A 24795-nucleotide genomic window follows, 5' to 3' on the forward strand; every position below is an offset into this window, starting at 1 on the left:
GGCTGGGTATAAACACGTTCACACTCCAGGTAGCTTTATCACTTGTATAATCCTGCCAAGGGATTTTGCTATGCATTATTACAGATGTGGAGTAAAATGTATAGAAAACTGCAGTTTAGAAAAATTACTTTTCTGGACTATACTTCTCACCAATAGCATGTCTACTGGCTGCACTGACAGGAGGATTCTGTGGTCCAAAAAGAAGCACCAATTGTAAGGAAACATGTCTGGCTGAATGAAGTCGTCATCCCAGACTGCTTCTACACAGCAATTTAATCTGAGTCAGGACACTGATTAAAGAAAACCAGTTCATTGTGGAGTTCCTATACAGGCATCCCAGGAATTGGCTGGAGGCTGGGATGCTGGTCATAAAGATCCACTGACTGCAGATCAAGCAGATTGAAAGATTTCCCCTTCCTACCTCATCCAACAGGACATGTGGAACAGTTCCAATGAAGATCAGTTTCAGAGGAAAGCAGGACACACACACACACACACAAAAGGAAAAAATGAGCATTCTCTTAGAAATGCTGTGGTTTCCTCTCTGGTGGGATTTTGTTTGCCTTTTGACCACGTTGTGTATTAGGTTTCCTCCCCCAAATGCTTAACCACTAGCCTTGTCCTCATAAGAACTCTGCATTCTGGGTTCCAGCTCTGCATGGGATTTACACGGATTGGCTGCAGTGGATTTTATAGCTTGAACTGGAATTTCTGGTGAGTTTTTAAAGCACCCTGTTTCCATCTGGGCGTGTGTTGCCATGCACATTGAGGATATACATTTTGTGGGCACCCCAATCTTGAGCTGGTTTGGAACTGGATTTTATTCCCTGTATAGAAGGAGCCTCTATTTCAAAGCTTCTGTACTTAGGCTGCATTTATTGCATCTTCCAGATCAACCATAGACTTAGTATCAAGCACGTGCTGGACACATGAGTGTATGGACAAATATCTACATATCAGAGTCTGCCCCAGTTTCTGTGCATGAGAATCTATGAACTGGGACACAGGGATATCCTCCAAATCATTCTGGTGGAGGTGTATTTGCTTCCAGGGTCAGATGGCTTCAGACTTACCTGTTTGCATATGTGTTAGGTATTTAAAATTTAATTTGTTTTATTGTCACATGCTAGAAACAAATCCCCCCCCCCCCCAGGTTCAGTGCATTTTTGAACACACTATTTGCACTTTGGGACTTCTTTTGAGAAAATTCTTTTGTACAAAAAGATGTGCTAGTAATAGTATTGTATATTTTGAGTAAAATACAATATTTGCTGCCAAATATTACTTGTGTGCAGAATAAAATATTTTATGTGCAGAGAAATAAACATATTTTATGCCACTGCATAAATAAAATAATATATTTTTCCTCAATAAGATGTGTTGAATACCAAGCTCTGCATTTTCCACGCAGTATGTAAAAGTGACAGGTATTCTTTTCATTCCTCAATATGAGTTTAGTTTGGCCAAGATTGAAACTGAGGGTCAATTGCCTATGTGTTCAATGCAGCATATAGTTACTCCTTTCTCACAAATCTTATTGAATGACCTTGGGCCAGTTGCCATCTTTCATTCAAAAGCTTTGTTAAAAAGCTAAAATAATGGCAATGGGGAACAATGTACATTGTTTGAGCTACTCTGAAGGAAAGCAGGTTAAAAGTCTAACAAAGAGAAAGTTCCTGCATACAATTCATGAAATTCAATTTAGTACATGCAAAGTTAAAGGAAAAGTTTGAAAAATGTCAAGTGGAAATGAAAGGGAAAAACACCCCTTGTTATTGTATTGTTGAAGGCTTTCATGGCCAGAATCACTGGGTTGTTGTAGGTTTTTTTGGGCTAGAACATGGCCATATAGCCCGAAATAAACTACAACAACCCACCCCTTGTTATTTCTGAGCAAGAGTCAGCATGATAAAGTGACTTGAATTTTGGGCCAGGAATCTGTGAGACTAGGATTTGAATCCACTATCAACCATGGATACCCATGTGGTTGACTCTGGGCCCTTCCGCACAGGCCCTATATCCCAGGATATGAGACCAGATTTTCTGTTTATTCCAGATTATCTGGCAGTGCAGACTCATATAAATCTCATTTAAAGCAGAAAACCTGGGATCAAATCCTGGGATAGGGGGCCTGTCTGGAAGGGCTCACACTTAGCTTAAGAGGAAGGCCATGGTCAACCTCCTCTGATTAAACCTTGACAAGATAGAGTTACCATGTGTCTGAGGTGAGTTGAAGGTACATAACACTAACAAGTTTTGGAGGATTCCAAAATACACTTTTACCAAGTTCTGTTTCTGAGAGACAAAATGTTGTCACTTGCATTCCTCAACATGTAATATAAATATGTAAGGACTAAAGTGAGGGAAGAAAATGAGAAGACAAACTTTAGGATTACTATCAGTAGAGTGGAATCTGTGTCCCATGGATTAATCAAGAGTAATCTTGCATATATTTAGGTAGATGTGAAATAAATGCCAGTTTAAAAAGTGTACTTATTCCGGATAGGTGTCAACAAATGTGTCCTCCAGTTGGCTAAGTTTTCCAACCCTCAAAAGTAGTTTAGAATAATGCGGACTTAGTTTCTGAAGATCTACCATTCTTCCTCTCCTACTTACAGTAGGCAGCACAGTCTACAAAAGCAAAAAACAATCAGCAGCCTACCTTGGGGGACAAGGCTCCAAGTTACAGGCTTTCAGCAACTGTGGGGGACGCCGACTGCTGACACACAGATTGTCATCTGCAAACTCTCTGGTCTGTTTATTCAGGCAAGTCACCACTGCCTCTTGGACACCTGCACATATGCACACACACAGATGCACACAGTTAAATTAAGTACAGTTTTAAAACATCCACCATTTAAATTCTGAGTGCAGAGCTGGGAGGGAAAAGTGCAGACATGATAATGGCAGGGAGTCCCTTTCAGCTGCTATAGATCTCCTGGCCTTTGGGAGAGCAATCTGACATTCTTGACAGTCAAAAGTCCAAGATCACATAATATTGTTGCCTGTTGAGAAGGGAGTTGGGACACAACTTTTTGATCAGTGGAAATATAGTGCCACATGGCAGAGTGATCTGTTCATTAAGACAGGGAGATGTGCATCAAGGGGCAACAAACAATGGAACTGGAATGTCTTCTTTGGACATATTGCAAAGTTGGATTCTTCTCCGAATAGGCAAACATTTCAGTTCCTTCATGTTTTAGCACCTGGTGTGCTCGATCTAGAAAGAAATATAGCTTTACTGTTGTAACCTGCTAAAAATGGGTATCCAACTAAAGTTTATAGATATGAAGAGGTATGTTAAGGAGTGAGTGTCTGATTAAGATGTGTAGAACAAGGCACAGAGAATAAAGATTTCACAATCTGTATTACTCCAAATCAAGATAAAAATACTTGAGAGTACACCATCAGTTTGGTTGTATTCCAGTGTCGGTGACAAATTAAGTGCCAAAAAAACCTGTTATTACTTTTTAGAAAACTTAAATTCACAGTGCAAGCCTATGCATGTTTATTCAGAAGTAAATCAGGTTTTTTCAGTAGGAATTATTCCCAAATAAGTCTGTATAGGATTGCATTCAATTAGTCATTTAAAATGGTGATGTCTGATATTAAATGTGTCAGCAAAAATGAATTCTGTTCTTTTAGGGGGAGTTTTTTTGATGTACCAATGGAATGAGCCACTGTACTGAAACAGTTTGAGTGTTTGAATTTCTGCTCAACACTGAAACAAATTGGGAGGCCTTGGGCAAGTCACTTCCTTTTAGTCTCTTTTTTTTCATGTCAGGAGTGACTTGTGAGAGAATTGGCCATCTGCAAGGACATTGCCCAGGGGATGCCCGGATGTTTTGATGTTTTACCATTTTGTGGGAGGCTTCTCTTATGTCCCTGCAAGGGGTGCTGGAGCAGACAGAGTGAGCTCATCTGCGCTCTCTCCAGATTCGAACTTGCGACCTATCAGTCTTCGGCCCTGCTAGCACAAGGGTTTTAGTCTCTAAGTAAGGCAAATATTGCCTTAAAACCCCCATGATAGGTTTGCCTTAGGATCACCATAAATTGGAAATGACTTGAAGGCACACAACAGCAAAAAGGGGAAGTCCACACTTTTCCACAGTGCACATCAGTTCAGTTAATATGTACGATTTTAAGAACAGTGCTGGGATCCTACTGATTCGCCTTGTTTGCACAGTAGACCATAGCATGAGGGCTTTGCCTTTCACTGGATCTCATCACATTTAAGAGGTCCCACAGGCCAATTCACCACCACCTGTGGTGAATCAGAAGGACAGCAGGGCAATCCCTGCACCCCGCCTTGTTTGCAGCAGATGCTTCTCCATCCTAGGTGGGGAAGCATTGCCACTGCAGCTTGATCCTATAATTTTCTACAGAATATGGGAAGCCTCCCATGTTCTGAGGGCAGCACAGTGCTTTCTGGACACTTCCTACATGGGCCCCACCAGAAGTCGCTATATGTTGTGTGATAGCATCCGGCGTGGAAGAAGTATCCTGAAACCATCCTAGGATGCTTAATTTGCCTCATGTGATGGGGCTGACTGTTTGTATAGTGAGATGTCTTGGAAATCATTGCATGAATGCCCACCCTTCTGTTCCTATGGTGAAGACAGGAATTATTCAATGATAATATAGTGTGTAGTGATGAACCAGCATACTATGCTAGGGATCATTGTTATTTATTGTTACACTAGCCGTTCCCTGCCACGCATTGCTGTGGTCCAGTCTGTGTATATGTGTTTTGTGTGTATATGTGTGTGTATATATATTTGCATAAATGTGTATATGTGTGTTTGCATATATATGTGTGGTTTTGTGCATGCACTGTAATGTAATTTTGGGGTTTTTTTTGCTTTTTAAGTCTCTTCCACTATGTTTTTCAGTGTTTTTATGAGTGATGGTCACTTGTTGGCCTAATAGGTGTATTGAGTCCAAATTTGGTGTCAATCTGCCCAGTGGTTTTTGAGTTATGTTAATCCCACAAACAAACATTACATTTTTATTTATATAGATTTATTTATTTATACTGTGCTCTATGTCCCTCGAACATGTTTTGTTCATGTTCTAGGTAATTCAGTAATTGAATCTAGCGCTCAGGCATCTCCTACTCTAGATAAATTTGGCCCTATCTTTTCACATTAACACAATGTGAAAAAGAGGTATAGGATGAAAGCTGTGAGCTGGCTGGGAATTTCCCAATGTCGTCATCTCTGATACAAGGGGAAAAGACAGCTGTATATGCTTCTGGGTAGGCTAGTTTCCAGAGAAATTTCAATGGCAGAAGCAATTCCACACCAGAAATGCAAGAACAGATAAAAAGCAGTCCAAAAAGCCATTCTCCTCCCACTCCTAAAACCATGCTTTTCAAGTCCTACTTTGAAGTCTTCTACTTCCCTGGATAAGTAAAACAAGAATAAGGCTGTGACAGGTGTAATGTATCACTCAGCAGTGTCCTGGCATTCTGCAAGTACTGTACACACAACTGCTAGACCAATTATGTTAATTAAGTCGAGCTAAAATTTGCAAATGAACTGCAGCACTCCAATACATTTCCAGTGTTGCTCCATGTGTTGAAATATGCTGCCTGCACTAGGAGCCAGACACAAGGCATTCTTCTCTTTGCGACACAAGGGAAATGAGTTGCTTTCACTGTGTTGTTAAGCTTTTTAGGAGGTCATCTGATTGTGATTTCAAGACTTAATTGAATGGTGACATTTAGTTTAGACTGAACCTCTGGCATCACTGCCACCACAGTAGTAAAACAGCAGCAGAAACAGCAGAAGCTGCAGGTTCGGGATTCATTCAACGAAGCAGTGAGATCTTTTGAAGATGACGGCTTATTTACAAAAGCATCAAGCAAGCTTGAGAAGATACACACACACAAAGCAAAAATAACAGTGCCATGGCCACATGTATTGAACCGACAATATGCCAGGTTTTTTTTAAATGTTAGGAAATATAGAATGATATTTTTATAGCAATAAATTGATGCATTGTTGCTGTGAACACCATGGCCATTTTTGTTTTTAATCACGGTTAGAGTTAGTCCTGCCTTCTCATGTTTCATTTCCTATGAGTTCATGGCAAAATTGATAAATACCACTATTGCCCAGAGCTGCCCAGTGATTTTGTTCAGTTCTCCTTATGGAGGAATTGACATGATCGGCTCTTCTTAAACTGATATGCAGAACAGAATATCCTAATCCTTTAGTTTTAGTATTTCTCCCAGTTTTGTAACATGGAACTTGGTTCAAAGACATTACATATGTCTATATCTATATCTATCTAATATATATATATTAGCAAAACATCTCTATAAATATATAAACTTATGGAAATAATAATAATAATAATAATAATAATAATAACTTTATTTATACCCTACCATCATCTCCCCAAAGGGACTTGGGGAGGCTCACAAAAGTACTCCAGGGTAACACACATAAAATAAACAGTACATAATCATAAAAACAATAACAACATAAAATTACAACCACAAACACATCAAACGCGCATAACATAATGAAATTTTAAGATTTATAAAATACAGGAGTGCCTGCGGATAAAACTGGCTGTCTTCAGTTAACGAGCTAAAGTGCCGGAGTGAACAATCAGTCTTCGCATGCAACCAGTCTACTCAAGGTCAAAGGACCGTTTAAAAAGCCATGTTTTAAGGCAAGACCGAAAGGTTTGAAGAATGGGGGCTAATCTAATCTCTCTAGAGAGGGCATTCCAGAGCTGTGGAGTCACCACCAAGAATGCTCTCTCGCTCCTCCCCACCAACTGTACTTGGGATGGTGGTGGGACAGAGAGGAGGGCCTCCCTGGCAGATCTCAATGCCTACACTGGTTCATAGAGGGAGATGCACTCTTGAAGATAGGTTGGATCCGAAGGGTATAGGGCTTTATAGGTTATGCCTTGCACTTTGACTTGAATCTGGAAACTTATTGGAAGCCAGTGAGCTGCTTTAATAGGCAAGGTATGCTCCCTGTAGCTAGCACCAGTTAGTAATCCGGCTGCCGACTAACTGCGGTTTCTGAGCCATCTTCAAAGGCAGCCACACATAGAATGTTGAACAATAAATATAAGCAACAAATTCAAATATAGTTATGGGTACCTTTCTACCTCTCTCTTTAAAAAAAAACAAACCTATGGATTGCTTTTGAAATTGGAAGGTGTAGGCCTCCCCATATATTTTCGTAATTATCAGCTAGAAGGGGATTAGAAATCTACAGAATTCAAAGCCTGGGGCCACTTCAGATACTTGATTTTTTTAATGTATACCCAAAACTACGTGCAAATGGGAACAAACATACACAATATATGCTTGTAATATATTAAAAATCTGGTCACAAAACTAACTTTCACACCGAGTAGCAAATCTGGGCTGTTGTTACACAATGTGTGATACAGATGTTTAGGGCCAGCTAGAGAGGATATGTGAGTGTAATGGGTGTCACATGCTGCTTACTGTTACAAGAAAATGTCTATGTCACATATTCTATCTAGCAAGGAAACAATACTTGCTGCTGTTATGCAAATCCCCACTCATTTATCCAGCATTGGGGCAGCAGAGCTAAAGACATCTTTGATTCAAATAAAACTAATAATAATAATAATAATAATAATAATAATAATAATAATAATAATGTTTTGCCTCTAGAACATGGCCATATAGCCCGAAAAAACCCACAAGAACTGAATAATAATAATAATAATAATAACTGCTGCAAATAGTGAGAAAAAACTCTCACACACAACGGGTACAAGGCTGCCCTTCCTTTTAGGCTATGTGAACCATCCACTCAATGATGAATTTTTCCCAATTCACTTGGAAGAACAACTGTCACATTCTAGACAGTTTTCTGGAAATGGATACTGTCACTACCTGGACCTCCACTGTCAATCTCACTCTGTCTTGCTCCATCTTAATTTGTCAGAGATAGTCCTGATTACTTTTCTGTCATCCCACTTTTTGCAGCAGCTTTTAAAATGTCTCATTTTCTCTCTTCTCTCGCTAGGTAAAAGTTTCCCCTTGACATTAAGTATAATCGAGTCCGACTCTGGGGGGTGGTGCTCATCTCCATTTCTAAGTCGAAGAACTTGTGTTGTATATAAACACCTTCAATGCATGACTGCATGGAGTGCCATTACCTTCCTGCTGAAGAGGTACCTATTGATTTACTCACATTTGCATGTCTTCGAACTGCTAGATTGGCAGAAGCTAAGGCTAACAGCAGGAGCTCGCCCTGTCCTTTGGCTTCGAATTGCCGATCTTCTGGTCAGCAAGTTCTGCAGCTTAGTGGTTTAACCCATTGTGCCACCACAACCCTCTCTTCTCTCTCTACTTCCTCCCTTTATCATCAACTTACTACAAACTGAGTTCAAACTGCAAAAATAGTTTGCACTCAATTAACTCAGTGAAGGAATAAGAGAGGAGCTGAAAGTATGTGGCAACTGATAGGATAATCTGTACCATTTCTGAGACTTCCAAATGGTGGAAGGCATTAACATAATGAAGAAGGCTCGCTCCAACTATTTCTGAAGCTCTAGGTCAGGGGTCCCCAAAGTACGGCCCGGGGGCCGGATCCGGCCCGCCGGGGGTATTTATCCGGCCCCTGGTAGGGGCGGCTAAACCAATAGCAGCCTGGCTGCTGTTCCTCTCCCGCTGGGGGGCTGGGAAGGAAGAGGGAGGCGGAGGCGCGGGTGGTGTGAGTGCTGGGTCTGAATGGAGGGAGCGAGATGGCAGGCAAGCAGATCAGGGCCTTCCTGCCCCCCTTCCAGCCCCGGATGCTCCATCTCCGCCTGTAGAGCTCCAGGGTGTATGAGGCGTGGTGCTCCATGGCTAGGCTGCAGGGCTGGCAGGCAGCGGGAGGCGCGCCTGTCTCTTTTCTCCATGCTCCTAGCCTTCGGCCACTCTCCTCTTGCTGCTCCTGTTGCCCCCGGACGGGAGACCAGCAGCAGGCCAGTAGCAGGGCAGCAAGGGGAGAGCAGCTGAAGGCTAGGAGGGTGGAGAAGAGAGACAGGCGCGCCTCCCGCTGCCTGCCAGCCCTGCCTCGAACACCCTGGAGTTCTACAGACGGAGATGGGGCATCCGGGGGCTGGGGCTGGGGGCAGGAAGGCCCCCATCTGCCTGCCTGCCTGCCTTCCCTCCTTTTGCCTTTCTTTCCCCTTTCCTTCCTTCCCTATATCCGTCTTTCCTTCCTTCTGCCTTAATCTCTTCCCTTCCTCCCCCTTTCCTGGCTTTTCCATTTCTTCCTTCTTTCCTTCGACACTTGGCCGCTCCCTCCCTCCATTCAGACTAAGCTCCGCCTCCTCATCCTCGCCCTCCGCAGCCACCCCTACCAGCAGCAGGAGGTCCAAGGGGCCACACCAAGGCCAGTATGCCATTTGCAGCATATCAGGATTTTGTGCCAAATTTGGTAAAGACCCATCATTGTTTGAGTTCACAGTGTTCTCTGGATGTCGGTAAACCACAACTCCAAAACTCAAGTCCAATGCCCTTCAGTTTACTTCAGGAGACTGTTGTTGTTGTTGTTGTTATTGCTCCTGCAATAATTCTATCTTCCTGCTTGGCAGAAGGAAGGGGCTGGACTAAGTGACCTTTGGGGGTCCCTTCCAATTGTAGGAGTCTAATAATAATAATAATAATAATAATAATAATAATAATAATAATAATATACTAATGCTATCTTCCTGCCTGGCAGAAAGAAGGGGCTGGACTAAGTGACCTTTGGGGGTCCCAAAGGGGCTTCTAATTGTAGGAGTATAATAATAATAATAATAATAATAATAATAATAATAATAATAATAATATACTAATGCTATCTTCCTGCCTGGCAGAAAGAAGGGGCTAGACTAGATGACCTTTGGCTGTTTGGAAGGCCCTTTCAGACAGGCCCTATATCCCAGGAGCTTATCCTAGGTATTCTGTTTATCCCAGATTATCTGGCAGTGCAGACTCATATAATCCAGTTTAAAGCAGAAAACCTGGGATCAGATCCTGGGATATAGGGCGTCTGGAAGGGCCCACAGTCTCCTTGGGGAGACAAAAAGTGATGTATAAATAAACGTAATATTAAACTGTAGAACAGAAATCTGTTCCTGGTATGAAAGTGTTATTTTCTGTTTAATTGTGCGGCCCTTACTTTGAAAGTAGTAGTTCTCATCCAGAAACTGTGTGGCTGCCACAAACTATTGGCCAAAAAGTTTGGCCAATAGGCTGATCAGTAAACATATTCATGGGTTCCTGCTGTTATAGTAAACCTGTTACCCATGCTACGAGATGCTTGAAGTCAAAATTTCATTTATTTGTAATTAGAAATAAATGTTTCACAATATATAAAACAAATGTTTCACAATATTCCCGTGTAAACTATAGTCCGGCCCTCCAACAGTCTGAGGGACAGTGAACTGGCCCACGGTTCAAAAAGTTTGAGGACCCCTGCTCTAGGTCTTTTACAAGCTGGAAAGTCTGAACATTGTAATAAGTTGTTAGTCTTATTATTCACTAGCCATCCCCTGCCACGCATTGCTGTGGCCCAGTCTAGTGATCTGGAAAATAAAGTAATGAGAAAGTGTTGGTTTCTAATATATGCAATTTCTTTATGCTTGTGGGTAAACAGTATTTCTTGTTGTTTCTTTGTCAGCGTTGATGTGGAGAGTGTCTGGTTTGCCTACTCTGGAATATGCAACATATCATTGTCCTTCTTTAGGCGTCCCTTTCAAATCTATGATACTATATCTCTCTCTTTGTGTGAATCATATCTATCTATCTTTATGACTGAATGGCTCTTTGTCAGGAGGGCTCTGATTACATTTTCTTGCCCTGGTGAATAGAGTTGGACTGGATGGCCTTAAGTATTTTCTGTTGGTCATGGGGGTTCTGTGTGGCAAATTTGCCCCCAATTCTGTCGTTTGTGGGATTCAGAATGCTCTCTGATTGTAGGTGAACTATAAATCCCAGCAGCTACTACTCCCAAATGACAAAATCAAAAAAAATTGAGTGAAGGACATACATTGGATTGTTAGGTGTATGCTGTCCAAATTTGGTGTCAATTGAGTTATGTTAATCCTACAAACGAACATTACATTTTTATTTATATAGATGGTGCATACAAATTTCTAATAGCTGACCTCATGCTGACCCCATGCTGTTCCACATATGTGCTTTCATATGTGGAATAGCTATGAGCATAGATTCCTGGACAAAAGTTCTACAATAGTCGGCACTATTGTCAGAAAGTTGCTATCCATTAAGGTGTCTATTTGCAACATGTAAGACAACCGTGCAAAGATTTCTACAATATGAAACAAGTTGTTTCCCAATGTTTTCAAAGATTCTTCAACTGAAGGAGGGAAGGGAGGAAAAGAGTGATTTATTTGGAAGGGAGATATTAAGCCAAGAAAATGTATACATCACATTTCCTGCATTTTAGTGTTTGGCAGTTTTGAATCAAGTCTCCCACCCCCCTCCAGCTGAATAAATTAACTCAGCAATAAAACAGTAAATAATAATCACTGCTCAGCATACGCAGAAGGGAAGAGATGTAGCTCTATTGTGGAGCACATGTTTTGCACCCTAAGTTCAATTTCTGGCATTTCCTGATATGGTGGGAAAGAATCTTCCTTGAAACCCTTGAGAGTTGGGGCAGTCAAAGCAGGACTGGTGTTGAATACAACCCAATGGGCTTCCCCAAATGGTCACACCTTATGATGCAGTGCTAGCATTTGGAAAGTCTTTTACTTTTCTATGTGCTTTTTCTAGGGATGGGACTACTTGGTTATCTAAATCACACTCACAAAAATGTTTCCTACACCCACTGGGTGAGATGGTTAATTATTCTTTTTGCACAAGAAGAGCATTCACTTTTTCTTTTCTTTTTGTGCAAATGACTTCCATGCTGCTTTGTTACATGGACTGTAACAGGGCTGGGTGGGTTGTGGCCATCTCTTTGATCAACAACCTTGTCCTCCTGTGTTTGCTTTGTGCATTGTGCTTTGCTTAACAAAATGGAAATAGTAGCTACTTGCAGAAATTGTGGAGACTGGGGATGAGATGGGGGAAAGGTCTTAGGAGGTGAAATATCTCATGGTCAGGATATGTCAACTGGTTGAAGCAGTTCTTCCCATTTGGGAGGGGACATTTTTATATCCACATCCCATCCCCTCTCCCATTTTAGCAGTTGAAAGGCCTCCATTATTGGCACGAAACACTCTAAATTAGATTATGTTGCCATTTGGATTCCTTTTTTGTGTTTGATTCCATTATCTACTACAATGAAGGTCTTATATCAAATTGGAATTAGCCCCATAGAAGCAATACCGAGCCATATGGATCTGCAGTGGCACAAAATACCTTCTTGTGTCTTTATCATTCAGCAAGGACTACAAAGTGCATATCTGTGGTAACTAAAGTTATGTCAAAAGTTATTTTGAAAAAGGACTTTGTCATATAACTCATTACAACGTTCCCCAAGCTAACTTATTGTAGTTATCATCCCTCTTTTTCTCTTTAGCAAAAGTATATTTTGCATTACTCATTATTTTGACATTCCTTTTGGGAGGCAGCGGGAATAAGAAAATGGTGTAAAATCTGGGGAGGGAAACTGCTTTAATTCCTCCAAAACATTTTATTTATTTATTATTTATTTATTACTGACATTTGTACCCTGTCTCTTCCCAGCCCCCGAAGGGGGACTCAGGACGGCTTACATTAATAAGCTCCTCGCCCCAAACCTTAGTTAATTAATTGGAACTATTACAAAGAACAGCCATTATTAGGTATTTAAGGCAAGTTGAGTATCTCCTATATAAATTTTTGGACCAGAAGTGTATTGGATTTTAGTTTGGGGGGAGGGAGGGGGTCTGGAATAGCTGTATTTACATGAATGCTAATATGAAGTACCTTGGAGATGGGACCAAACTATGAACCTCAGGTGTATTCCTGGATTCAACTTCATTGCATGTTCAAGTAATTCTGTATTTATTTATTTTTTTGCTATCAGGTCTGTTTTACCTAATGACAACCCTGTAAATGAGAGGGTTCAATGACCCCCCAGTTACCAATAGCTCTGCTCAAACCCTGCAAACTTAGAGCCGGGGCTTTTTTGATTGAACCAATCCATCTGAAATATGATCTTCCTCTTTTCCTATGCATCCAAAATAAGTTTAGTCATTTTGGTTTCTAGTGAAAATTCAGGATCAATTTGCTCTTGGGCCAATTTATTTGTCTTTCTGGTATAACTATTCCATGGCATCTGTATAACTTCCATCCAGCACCACATTCAGGTGAGTAGATCTTCCTGACAGCTTTCTTCACTATCATGTATAGAAATAAAAAGTAATATGGCATTCAATACCCATGTCCAAATTTTAAGACCTACTGTATGTTCCAGTGATTGAAGTAATACACTGTATGAGCACTTCTCAGATTCAGCTCCTTCTTATGAACTGACCAATTCCTAGAGTGATGACTGGTACTCATACTGGCCTCATGTCTGCATCGCATTAAGATTTGTTTATTTCCTTGGATCTTGGGGTCTTATTAAGCTCAGTTGTGCACTACCATGACTGATTTTATATACTAGATGGAACTTACACTGAATTCCTTTTGTTAATTCTTTATGCAATGAGATCTATTGATATGGGGTAGAATATAAATGTTATAATAAAACAACATAAATAAAACAAGATGGCATTTCCTAGGAAAGTGAAGCTTCCATTGTGTGATGACTGTATCTTACCTTCACCCCTGATGGTTTTCAAGGGATAGAAGGAGAAGGGAAATACAATACAGCAACAAGTGGCCTGATATAGGTTTGAATCTTGGGATTTTTATAATCAAATCACACTATTCCCAATTCCAGATAAACCAAAAGTGGGCAATCTGTGATAAAAAGCTGAACTTTTCTTTCTAATCTTGACAATCCTTAGGGTAGTGTTTCTCAACCTGGGGGGCGGGATCCCAGAGGGGGGGTCATAAAGGGGTTTCAGAGGGGTTGCCAAAGATTATCAGAAAACACATATTTCTGATGGTCTTAGGAACCCCTTTGGCAGAGAAGGCTGAAGATCTCTCCACCTGTCTTTCTCTTCTTTTTTGGAAACAGACGGTGAATTCTCCCACCAAAAGCTCTCCTCCTGCCTCTCAGCCAATGGGAGGGTTGTTTCTGATACTCCAAGCAGGGAGGGGAGAACAGGCATGCTCGGCTCATGGCGTCATGGTGCGCATGTGCGGGTGATGGACAGCGTGTAAGGCTGCAAGGAGGCTCACGCCAGCGAGTCCCTTCAAGGCATGGGGGTTCTGTTTGGGAAATTTGGTCCAATTCTATCATGGGTGGAGTTCAGAATGCTCTTTGATTGTAGGTGAACTATACATCCCAGCAACTACAACTCCCAAATGTCAAGGTCTATTTTCCCCAAGCTCCACCAGTGTTCACATTTGGGCATACTGAGTTTTCGTGCCACGTTTGGCCCAGGTCCATCATTGTTTGAGTCCACAGTGCTCTCTGGATGTAGGTGAACTACAACTCCCAAACTCAAGGTCAATGCCTACCAAACCCTTCCAGTATTTTCTGTTGGTCATGGGAGTTCTGTGTGGCAATATTGGTTGAATTCCAACTCCTAAATGGCAAAATCAATCCCCCCCCCCCCCACGAGTATTCAAATTTGGATGTACTGGGTATTTGTGCCAAATTAGGTCCAGTGAATGAAAATGCACCAGATATGTAGATTACAATTCATACTGTTGCAAAATTACAGTTATGAAGTAGCAACAAAAATAATTTTATGATTGGGGGTCACCAGAACATGAGGAACTGTATTAAGGAGTCACAGCATTAGAAAGGTTGAGAATCATTGTCTTAGAGAAAGATGGGATGGGAAATATAGCTTTTCTACCAAATGTATTGAAACTCCAGGTTTTGAGAACTGGTGCCTGAAGATACTTTTTCTAATTCTTTTCTCCTCATATCCTTTTGATTTTGTTTTCATGTTTCTGAGACTATAATCTGAAAAGCGGAAATCTCTTATTGGTTGTATATAAACTATTTCTGGAGATGTTTTGGTTGAAGAGCAGCAATAAATCACTAAAAAAAATTGTGTCAAGAGCAACTTAAGAAGTCGCTTCTGGTGTGAGAGAATTGGCTCTCTGCAAGGATGTTGACCAGAGGATTCTCAATTGTTTTACCATCCTGTGGGAGGCTTCTCTCATGTTCCCACATGAGAAGCTGGAGCTAACAGACAGGAGCTCACCCCACTTCCCAGATGCAAACCACCAACGTTTTGGTCAGCAGACCTGCCAGCTCAAGGCTTTAACCCATTGCGCCACCGGGGGCTCCCTAATCACTAAATAATATATTTTATTTTTAAATCACTAAATAAAATATGTTAAAAATTGTATGAAAATGTCTAGTTGTTCACTTTCTACAGTATTTTAGTTTTACAGATTACTGCTCATAATTTTAACACAACAAAGCTGAGTTTCTTTTCTCTTGAAGATCCCTATCAATTATGAGTAGGAAATTAAAATGCTACATGGTGTAAGGGATGACATGACATGAATCTAAGTAGCTTTCAGTTCACTTTCAATATACTATCAAATGGGATTTGCAGTGTTTATATCTTCAAGAATAGCATAATTGTTATTTGATACTTGATGACAGCGGTGGAAAATGTAGCCACCGAATGAAGACTACATTTCTAACTAGTTCCTTCTGGCTGCTACTCCTTTGAGAGTGAAAAGCTGCTCCTGTGCCTCTCAGATTTCATCTCCGGATGGTATAAAAACAATAAAATTAACATGATCTGTCATGCAACTGTGGGAGACATAAAATTGCTTGGAACCCATTTATTTCATTTTAATTTGTTTACCGGCAAATACATGTTTTAAACATTCCTGGTTGCAGCTATTTTGGATATAATTGAAATACTCAAATTAGGTGTTTTATCATGGCTATGTATTTCTATATACTATGTGTACAAGAAGAGATGGTTCTCTAAGCTATGAAATAGTGCAATGATGAACTGAATGGCTTTGGATTGTGTTTTTGGACTACGTGATTTTAATTATTGGTTTGAATGTTTGATGTTTTTAACTTTTTGGTTTTTAATGTATTTTTATTTTATTTGTATGTATTTGTGAGGCATTGAATTGTTGCCTACTTGTAAGGCTGCTCTGAGCTCCCTTCGGGGTGAGAAAGGTGGGGTATAAATGTGGTAAATAAATAAATAAATACGCTTAGGTGTATAAGGCAGTGCTGTTTGACTTTTTACATTTTAGTGCTTCAAAGATCACATGCTGCAAATAAAACTGACTTGCACAACTTTACAAACTATAATGATTCAGAATTGGCTACCTCAGAATCACCTCAAGAAATAGCTTCCTAAGATCTATAGAGATACTCGCAGGAACACCTCAGCAAGCAAGAGTCCAAAAGTGGCAGGCTAAAACCCAAAACCTCAATTAGTGGCTGATACCAGATGGGAGACTCCCACCTGGGCACACAAAAGACTGGGCAACCACGGGATGCACAGTCAATCTTAAGAAATGGGGCCACAAAGTGGAGTCCACGACATGCAAGTGTGGAGAAGAGCAAACCACAGACCACCTACCACAATGTAGCCTGAGCCCTGCCACATGCACAATGGAGGACCTTCCCACAGTGACACCAGAGGCACTCCAAGTGGTCAGCTTCTGGTCAAAGGAAATTTAGCATAATGCCAAGTTTTTAACTTTGTTTGTCGTTATTCATTATAACTGCATTCTCAATTTGCTTCTGACACAATAAATAAAAATAAAAATAATTTTGGGTGAGAAAGTAGCTAAACTAACTTGGCTTCTTCAGCAAGTAATTGGCCTATTTCCAATGTTGAGTTTGTAGGCAATCTTATTGAACAAAAAAAAAAATCACTTGATGCCTTTGAATAAAATGAGTTAGCTGATCCAGTCTAGACTGACCTTTTTGACCCCATGTTGGTACTGAAAATTGCACTTGGGTGATGACTGCTCTTGGATGTAATACTCAATTCACATAATGATTTTGTTGGGATTAATAATGTAAGATGTGTGTGTAATGACTTCTACAATATTGCAGAAATGCATGACTTTATGTCATTAAAAAATCTTCCCTATTTCTACTTTAAAACATGGTGGTAAGGAAACACTATGCTAGCCAGTGGATGTAGCTGCGCTAACTCAAGATATGAATTATGATTCATTTTTTAACTAAATAATTTTTATTGTCATACGGAGTTTATTCATTCCATATTAAATGCTTGCAGATTCATTACTAAGACACAGCTTCTCTATTTTGCATGCCATAGCTAAATTTGAAGAGAAGTTAAGAAACTTGAGGAAAGGGAGAACTGTAATGGCACTATTTCCATAAGCAATTAGAAGAATATGATGAAGTCGACTCAAATGGATTGGACATTATGTATATTAAATAATTCCCATATTATGCATAAACGGTGATCCTTCTTAACTTTTAACCTCAGTGCCAAGTTTATTAGCTTCAGGCAATCTTCTACTTAGTTATTTCTGCCATATGTCTCCCCCGCAATCCTGCCCACCCCCACTGTTCTTAGATCCAAGCTAATGTCATTTGGTAGGATATGCTATCAAAACCAGCTGAGTCTCCAGTAGATTCAGTAAGGAAATACATATGCAACAGCCCAATGCTTGATATCCATATGGGTCTACTTACAAAAGCGAAAGTCAGGCAATGCAAAGTAAATGACACCTGATGCTTCCTGCCACAGCTTTGCTCTTTAAAAACACAGTCCTCTGGCCCAAATGTAAGTGGTCAGCAGGAAATGTAAATAACCAGACTACTACATTAGTCATATGAAAGACCCCAGCTGTGAATTTTGATACCTTCTAGATCTGAAATGGTATTACATCTGGACTTTATTTTCAATAGTTCTCCTACAGAGCCACTCTTCCTTTTCAAACAAGGAAAATAGAAGACTGAGACCAATTCTCACATTACAGCTGCCATGGCAAAGCTGGTGGAAAGAGTGTTTGCAAATGTGCGAAAACTGCACAACATATGGATTATCCGCATTGAGCCTGGAATTTCTATTCATTATCAGGCACCTCAAAAATGTATGGTGCAGCGGAATGGAGCCACCATCATGAAAAAGTACTTCCAGCAGCTTCTACTTGGCAATCACAATGGGAAATGCTATTCTTAGTCCATGTCCATTTCTCTCTCTATCTTTGCAAATCAAAGTTGTTGTGGCCTTGACTTTGTGAAAAAGATTTTTGTAATATTTGCAAAAGTGCAGAAGTACAGTCTTTGTCTAAAAAGCAGGTGGCAAAAACAATTTTGGCAACAGCCTTATTGGAAGCAGAGTACATTCAGAGTTCTGTCATATTTTTCTGTGTTAGTAAGGAAGATGTTTAGCAATGCAGCACCAGGCATGACATTGTTAGACTTTCAAGATGCCTCTAAGCATCCAATTCAAAGATCCCGGAGACATGAGTAATGTCAAATGCATAATTCTTCAGTGGTTTAGAAACTGAAGCAGTGGTTCAGAGGCAGGGGACGGTGAACCACTGTTTCACATCTTATCTCAACCATTGATTTAATGACTGAACTTAGTAAAGTCACTATTTGAGACAACCCATTCTCAGGAACAATGATACGGATGCATTTTGCAAGGCTGATGACAGTGCAATGAATTGTACAGTTTTTTCTTCTGGCTACAGGGTGAAAAGAAGATGCTAAAATTGGAAAAAGGGGAACTCACCTCCGCCGCAAGATTCAGAGCACTCTGTGAAGCCTTCGTACTCCCAGTCATAGAGTTCGTCGAAATCTTGAGAACCTCCATAGAACAGATCTGTTTCTTCCGGACTATATTCACCAGTATCTCCATTGCAAGGGCCACCATAACATGCTCGTTCAGAGGCTGGCTTAGGCCCTTCACATTCATCAGTGGGCAAATCTGCCACAGATTGGGAGAAAGACAGCAGCACCTGGCACTTCACCAAACGCACTTGGACACCCACACCACAGGTCACACTGCAGGCAGACCAGGATTCAGGAATAAACCTATGGAAATGAAGACACAAAGGAAAGAAAGGGGAGAAGGAGAATAAGTGGAAGAGAGAAAGCAAAAATAAGAACCATCTGTTCAAGATGCAGGGAACACATTGACTGGGTATAGGAATAGTTGAGGAGCTTTCAAGATAGCTAGAGTAATAAAATGCAGAGTTGGAAGAGACCACAAGGGATATCCAGAACAATCTCTTGCCATGTATGAACACACTTGGAATTTGAAACTCATGGAGTTCCAGCTAGAACAACATATACAATCAATTATTCAGGGTGACTCAACTGATTCAATTAGGCTACTCTAATCAGGATTAACAACTGGTTTTAGGACATACTCCAAAGTAGTATTTCCCAAACTCTGGTCTTCCAGGTGTTTTGGACTTAAGCTCCCAGAAACCCTGCCAAAGTAGTTGAGCCTTCTGGAAGTTGAAGTCCAAAACATCTGGAGAACTAGAGTTTGCAAATTACTCCTGTAAAAGATACTCTGATTGCTAGAGAAGCCTGGACTTGACACATTTATCATGCTTGAAATGTACCAAAGCAGTGAGGGTTAAGGGCATCCACGTATAAAAAGAAGTGGAGGAAAGAAAGAAGGAGATTCTTGTTACATATCTAAAACTTTTCATCCTCCCTGTCTTTTTACATTGATTCAGACTAACCTGGCTATTAGAGAACTGTCACATCTAAATATATCACTGTAGATCTTATTGTTCTTTTGTGCAAAACAGGATAATTCGCAGCTGTCTATGTGAACTGCTTCCAGTGAAAAATATTGTCTGAGTAGATGTTAGAGGAACTGAAACTCTTTTGTGCTACAATTTCATTGTGACATGCAAATAATCAATTGGCATTATAGTAATCAGTTCAGTGTACGTGTGAGAAACAGAGAGAGAGTGGGGGGGGGGGGGAGGGTACATGCTGCTTTCACCTACATGCTGCTTTCAATTTTTTGGTTTTTTGGTTGGACAAACTGCTAGGAGTAGATTTTTAGGGCAGCATGGGGGCTGAAAAGTAGCATTCAAAGTGGGGACATTCATTAGCATGAGATAGTATTTAGACTTATTCCTTGCTATGTTTCTCAAATATAAAAGATTTCAGAGTAAGACAGGGCTTCTCTATATGGGCCCCAAACCCGCATGCTCACTACAAATGGAACAGTGGCAGTCTTCACAATGTACAGTGGCTTCCAGTTTTATTTGTGTGCTATACACTGACTTTGCCACACTTTAGGTAAGACCGGGACATACCTCACAGTTTGTGCTTCAAGTTCCAGAGTATTCTGGAATTCAGGACAATTTGGGTCCAATGTGGCCTGATCCCCTGTCCAGACAGACATTTCTGCCACCACCATTTCCCTGCTTTGTTCATGGATCGTGCCTTTGATCAAGCCCTTCTATAGAATCATAGAGTTGGAAGAGACCTCATGGCCCATCCAGTCCAACCCCCTGCCAAGAAGCAGGAAAATTGCATTCAAAGCACCCTCAACACGTGGCCATCCAGCCTCTGTTTAAAAGCCCCCAAAGAAGGAGCCTCCACCACACTCCAGGCCAGAGAATTCCACTGCTGAACAGCTCTCACAGTCAGGAAGTTCTTCCTCATGTTCAGGTGGAGTCTCCTTTCCTGTAGTTTGAAGCCATTGTTCCACTTCCTAGTCTCCAGAGCAGGAGAAAACAATATTGCTCCCTCCTCCCTATGACTTCACCTATACATGTATATATTTATACATGGCCCTCATGTCTCCTCTCAGCCTTCTCTTCTGTAGGCTAAACATGTCCATCAATTTAAGCCACTCCTCATAGGGCTTGTTCTTCAGACCATTGATAATTTTAGTCGCCCTCCTCTGGACACATTCCAGCTTGTCAACATCTCCCTTCAATTGCAGTGCTCAGAACTGAACACAGTCTTGCTGGTCAAATGCTCCTCACCCCATTTTGACATCAGCAGAGGTGACTGTGGCAGCATGCACTCAGATGCTGTTCTATAGCTGGGTAGGATTTATATTTGGCCAACTTGCTCAGTGTAGATGACCCCAAAGACAACTTCTGTCTTCACTGAAAGAAAAAGGGGTTTGTGGGTTGAATAATCTGTTTCCACAGCTTCAAATTCTGTTCTTTATAGATTCCCTTCTTTTGTGCTATCTCAGGCAAATAGTAATTGCCTGGTCAAAATATCTTTACTATTCAAAAGCAGGCCAAAGAGCACACGATACATCCTGTTAAACAAAACTATGCACACAATAAGTTTGCTCAAAGTGAAAACAAAAAGAAAAAATACATAGTTTTAAAAGAAACTTCACTGGTTTAAAGTGTGCTGCATAAAGTGTAATTTACTCATTATCAGTCATGCCACTATGCACGGTAATTCATAACTGAAATGCAGGAAATAACACCAGGAAGTTATATGGAATTTTTTTCTTCCTAAACAGATACTTTGCATGTTGAGTTATGAGTCTGGAAGGGTAGGTTTATGCTATGTAATAACTTGCTTCAAAGGGAAGAAGGGAACCTGTGGTGCTGAGAGCAATAAAACATGCCAAGCTGTCATTAGAAACTCAACATTTACTAATAACAAGCATATTTTAAAGTTCAGTAACTGTGCTGCTTTGCTCAGATTCAGAGGAACATAAGTGTTCCCCACTTGCTTAAAAATGAATGTTTCTTTTCCTGTCTGCAAGTTAGTTGACAAATCCTAATTTCCAATTATTACCCATTACACCTTTCTTTTCAGAAATCACAGCAAACATCTTGCATTTTTACCATGCATACATTGTGAGGAACGTCATATATTCATAGTTCTGAATAAATGGAACTATAATTTCCATTGCTGACAGAATTAAATAAATATTTGGATTTAGATAACCCATAGGTTTGGATTCCTACAATTACTGTAATTCGGGTTCTTTGAAAGTGTACATTATATATCCAGCAATGGTGAATTTGATGGTCAGCCAAGGGACAGTTTGGGTAGAATTTGTTTGGGGGTTCAATTCTACCACTGGCAGTGAGGACATGCCAGATCCTATGAGCAAATGGGCTGTAATTACTTTCTGCTGTGTAATTTGCCATCAATAACGCTAATGTTATAGCAGTAATTTGAGCCATTATTTAGTATTAATAACCCTTAGAAAGTCTTGGAATTATACTCAGCTCTGGACTGAGATATTATGGATTTTTGGCAATGAAAGAATTATAATGAGCAAATTCTTCAAAGAATATTTTAAAAAGAAGATCCTCCATTTAAAGCAATGTATTTTTTATTTCTCTGCCATCAGATCAAAATGTTACATTATCTTTCCCTTTAATGTCAAGTTTGTTCAGCTATTTTATAAACTATTTTCTATTCAGACAGTAAAGTCCGAGTTCTTTCAACCTATAAAACAAATTAACATATTTCAAATTCAGCATTTGTGGTTGGGAATATGGTTCCTCTGATAAAGATCATCTTATTTATGTATGTTTTTAAAAACATGATGTACTCTGCTATTTTTAACAGCTATTAGCTGTGAGAATATCCATACTTTGTTTTGGCATTGAAAAATCACATCCAGTTATCTTCAAAATTCTCTGGAGCAAAGTACAGCAGTACATATTGAGAAAGCACTGGCAATGAAATGGGCCAGCCAAAAGAAAAACCGTATAACTTGATCCAATGTCTCAACCATGAGAAGTTCTTCCAATTGTTTTAATGAGCAGTAGACTACAGCCATACAAAACATTTCTATTAAAACATCTTCTCCAATCTGTTGCCATACAGATGTTGTAGGCTACAATTTCCATAATTAAAAAAAAACACAAGGAAGAGACAGCACTTGCATACATGGCCTCATATCCACCATACATACATGTGTCTATGGCTGTATCCACACTGCAAAATTATAGCAGTGTGTCTGTTATATCAGACTGTGTTTTTTATTTAATTTAAGTTGTTAAGTTATAACTCATGTTTATATGTTGGGTTGTTTAAATTTTGTTAGTATAGATGTATTGTTGTTGTATTTGGGCATTGAATGTTTGCCTTTTATGTTTGGAATTCACCCCGAGTCCCTTCGGGGAGATAGAGCGGAATATAAATAAAGTATTATTATTATTATTTGAAACACAAGATGAGTCCACAGCAAACAAGATCACTCTGCTGGCTGTTGTATTGGATCACATGTCGGACATTTCCCAGGTGTCTAGGAATGTGTGATGTATCAGCGAATAATGCGTGCAGATCCCAGTAAGGTGGCCATTTGCAACTGGCAGATTGTAATTTTGTCAGCGTCGATTGTGTTTAAGTGCAGGCCAAGGTATTTAGGCACTGCATCCAATGTGCCGATCACAATTGGGACCACCTTGACTGGCTTGTGCCAGAGTCTTTACAGTACGATCTTTAAATCCTCATATCATGTCAGCTTTTCCAGTTGTTTCTCTTCAATCCTGCTGTCACCTGGGATTACAACATCAATTATCCATACTTTGTTTTTTAACACAATCGTGAGGTCAGGAGTATTGTGCTCCAAAACTCTGTTAGTCTGAATTCGGAAGTCCCAGAGTAGGGCTACCAGAATCAGGCCTTCCGTCTCTTTTTTCAAAGTTCCATGTGTGAGCCACAGCCATGTTTTTTCTTTGCCGGTTTGTCTCTTAATTTTTCCCAGGAACTGTCCATGAAGAGCCTTCTTTCACCAGTTTTCTCTTCTGCTCTGGATTGTGTTTTTACAGTATTCACTCTTTGTCTTTTACACTTTAAGCAGGTTACTACTATTGACTTCCCTCAATGTTGGTTCTTGACTGCCTTTCACATAATCTGCCAGTGCATGTTTCTCTTCTTCTACTATTTGTTTCACTTGCAGAAGCCCTCTGCCTCCTGATTTTCTGGGCAGGTCAAGCCTGTCGACATCACTATGTGGGTGTAATGAGTAGTGGATTGTCATCAGTTTTCTCGTTTCTCTGTCCAGATCATCCAGCTCTGCTTGTGTCAAGTTTACAATCCCAGCAGTGTATCTAATGACGAGGATGGCCCAGGTGTTGATAGCCTTGATCATATTTCTGCCATTTAATTTGCTCTTCAAAACCTTTCTAACTCTTTGGATATACTCTTTGCTGACCACATTTTTCACACGCCCATGCTTGCTGTTGTCCAACTGTAGTATGCCCAGATATTTATAGGCTTCAGGCTGATTGCCTTTTATGGTTTGTCCGTTTGGCATCTCTATGCCCTCGCTGTGGGTAATTTCCCCCTTCTTTAATGACACTGTGGTACATTTGTCTAGGCCGAATTCTGTACTGATGTCAGTGCTGAATATTCTGACTGTGTTGGTCAGTGACTGGATTTCAGTTTCTGATTTTCTGTAAAGCTTTACATCATCAATGTACAACCAGTGGGAACATTTTGGTGAATTTCTTGTTGTTTGGTAGCCCAGGTTTGTTTTCTGTAGAATTACAGAAAGTGGGATCATTGCAATGATGAACAACAGTGGTGACAGAGTCACCCTGGAAAATTCCTCTCTTGATGTTAACAGTTCCATAGCTTTCGTTGCCCATGAACAACTCAGTTTTCCATTGTTTCATTGCAGTTTTGGTGAACTTCCTAATATTTTCACAAATCCCGATGACATCTAGACATTTGATAATCCAACAATGTGGCAGTGAGTCAAAGGCTTTTTTTGTAACCAATCCAAGTTGTCTAGAAGTTTGTTTTCTGGCTTTCGCAATTTTCCAGTATCATTTTGTCAATCAGAAGCTGATCT

The 24795-nt window shown here is 40.3% G+C and overlaps 1 protein-coding gene across 2 annotated transcripts in view; it reads right to left on the reverse strand.

Moving 5' to 3' along the window:
• ADAMTSL1 (ADAMTS like 1) overlaps positions 1-24795 on the reverse strand; it is a 650838-nt gene that overhangs the window by 111206 nt on the left and 514837 nt on the right. For both annotated transcript variants that reach the window (XM_060762426.2, XM_060762428.2), the window contains 2 exons: positions 18763-19064; positions 2663-2792 (listed from right to left, as the gene is read on the reverse strand). In XM_060762426.2, the coding sequence (XP_060618409.2) occupies positions 2663-2792; positions 18763-19064 (432 nt within the window). The remainder of the gene's footprint in view (positions 1-2662; positions 2793-18762; positions 19065-24795) is intronic.

This window comes from Anolis sagrei, chromosome 2 (assembly GCF_037176765.1).
Source record: "Anolis sagrei isolate rAnoSag1 chromosome 2, rAnoSag1.mat, whole genome shotgun sequence".
Classification (NCBI taxonomy): domain Eukaryota; kingdom Metazoa; phylum Chordata; class Lepidosauria; order Squamata; family Dactyloidae; genus Anolis; species Anolis sagrei.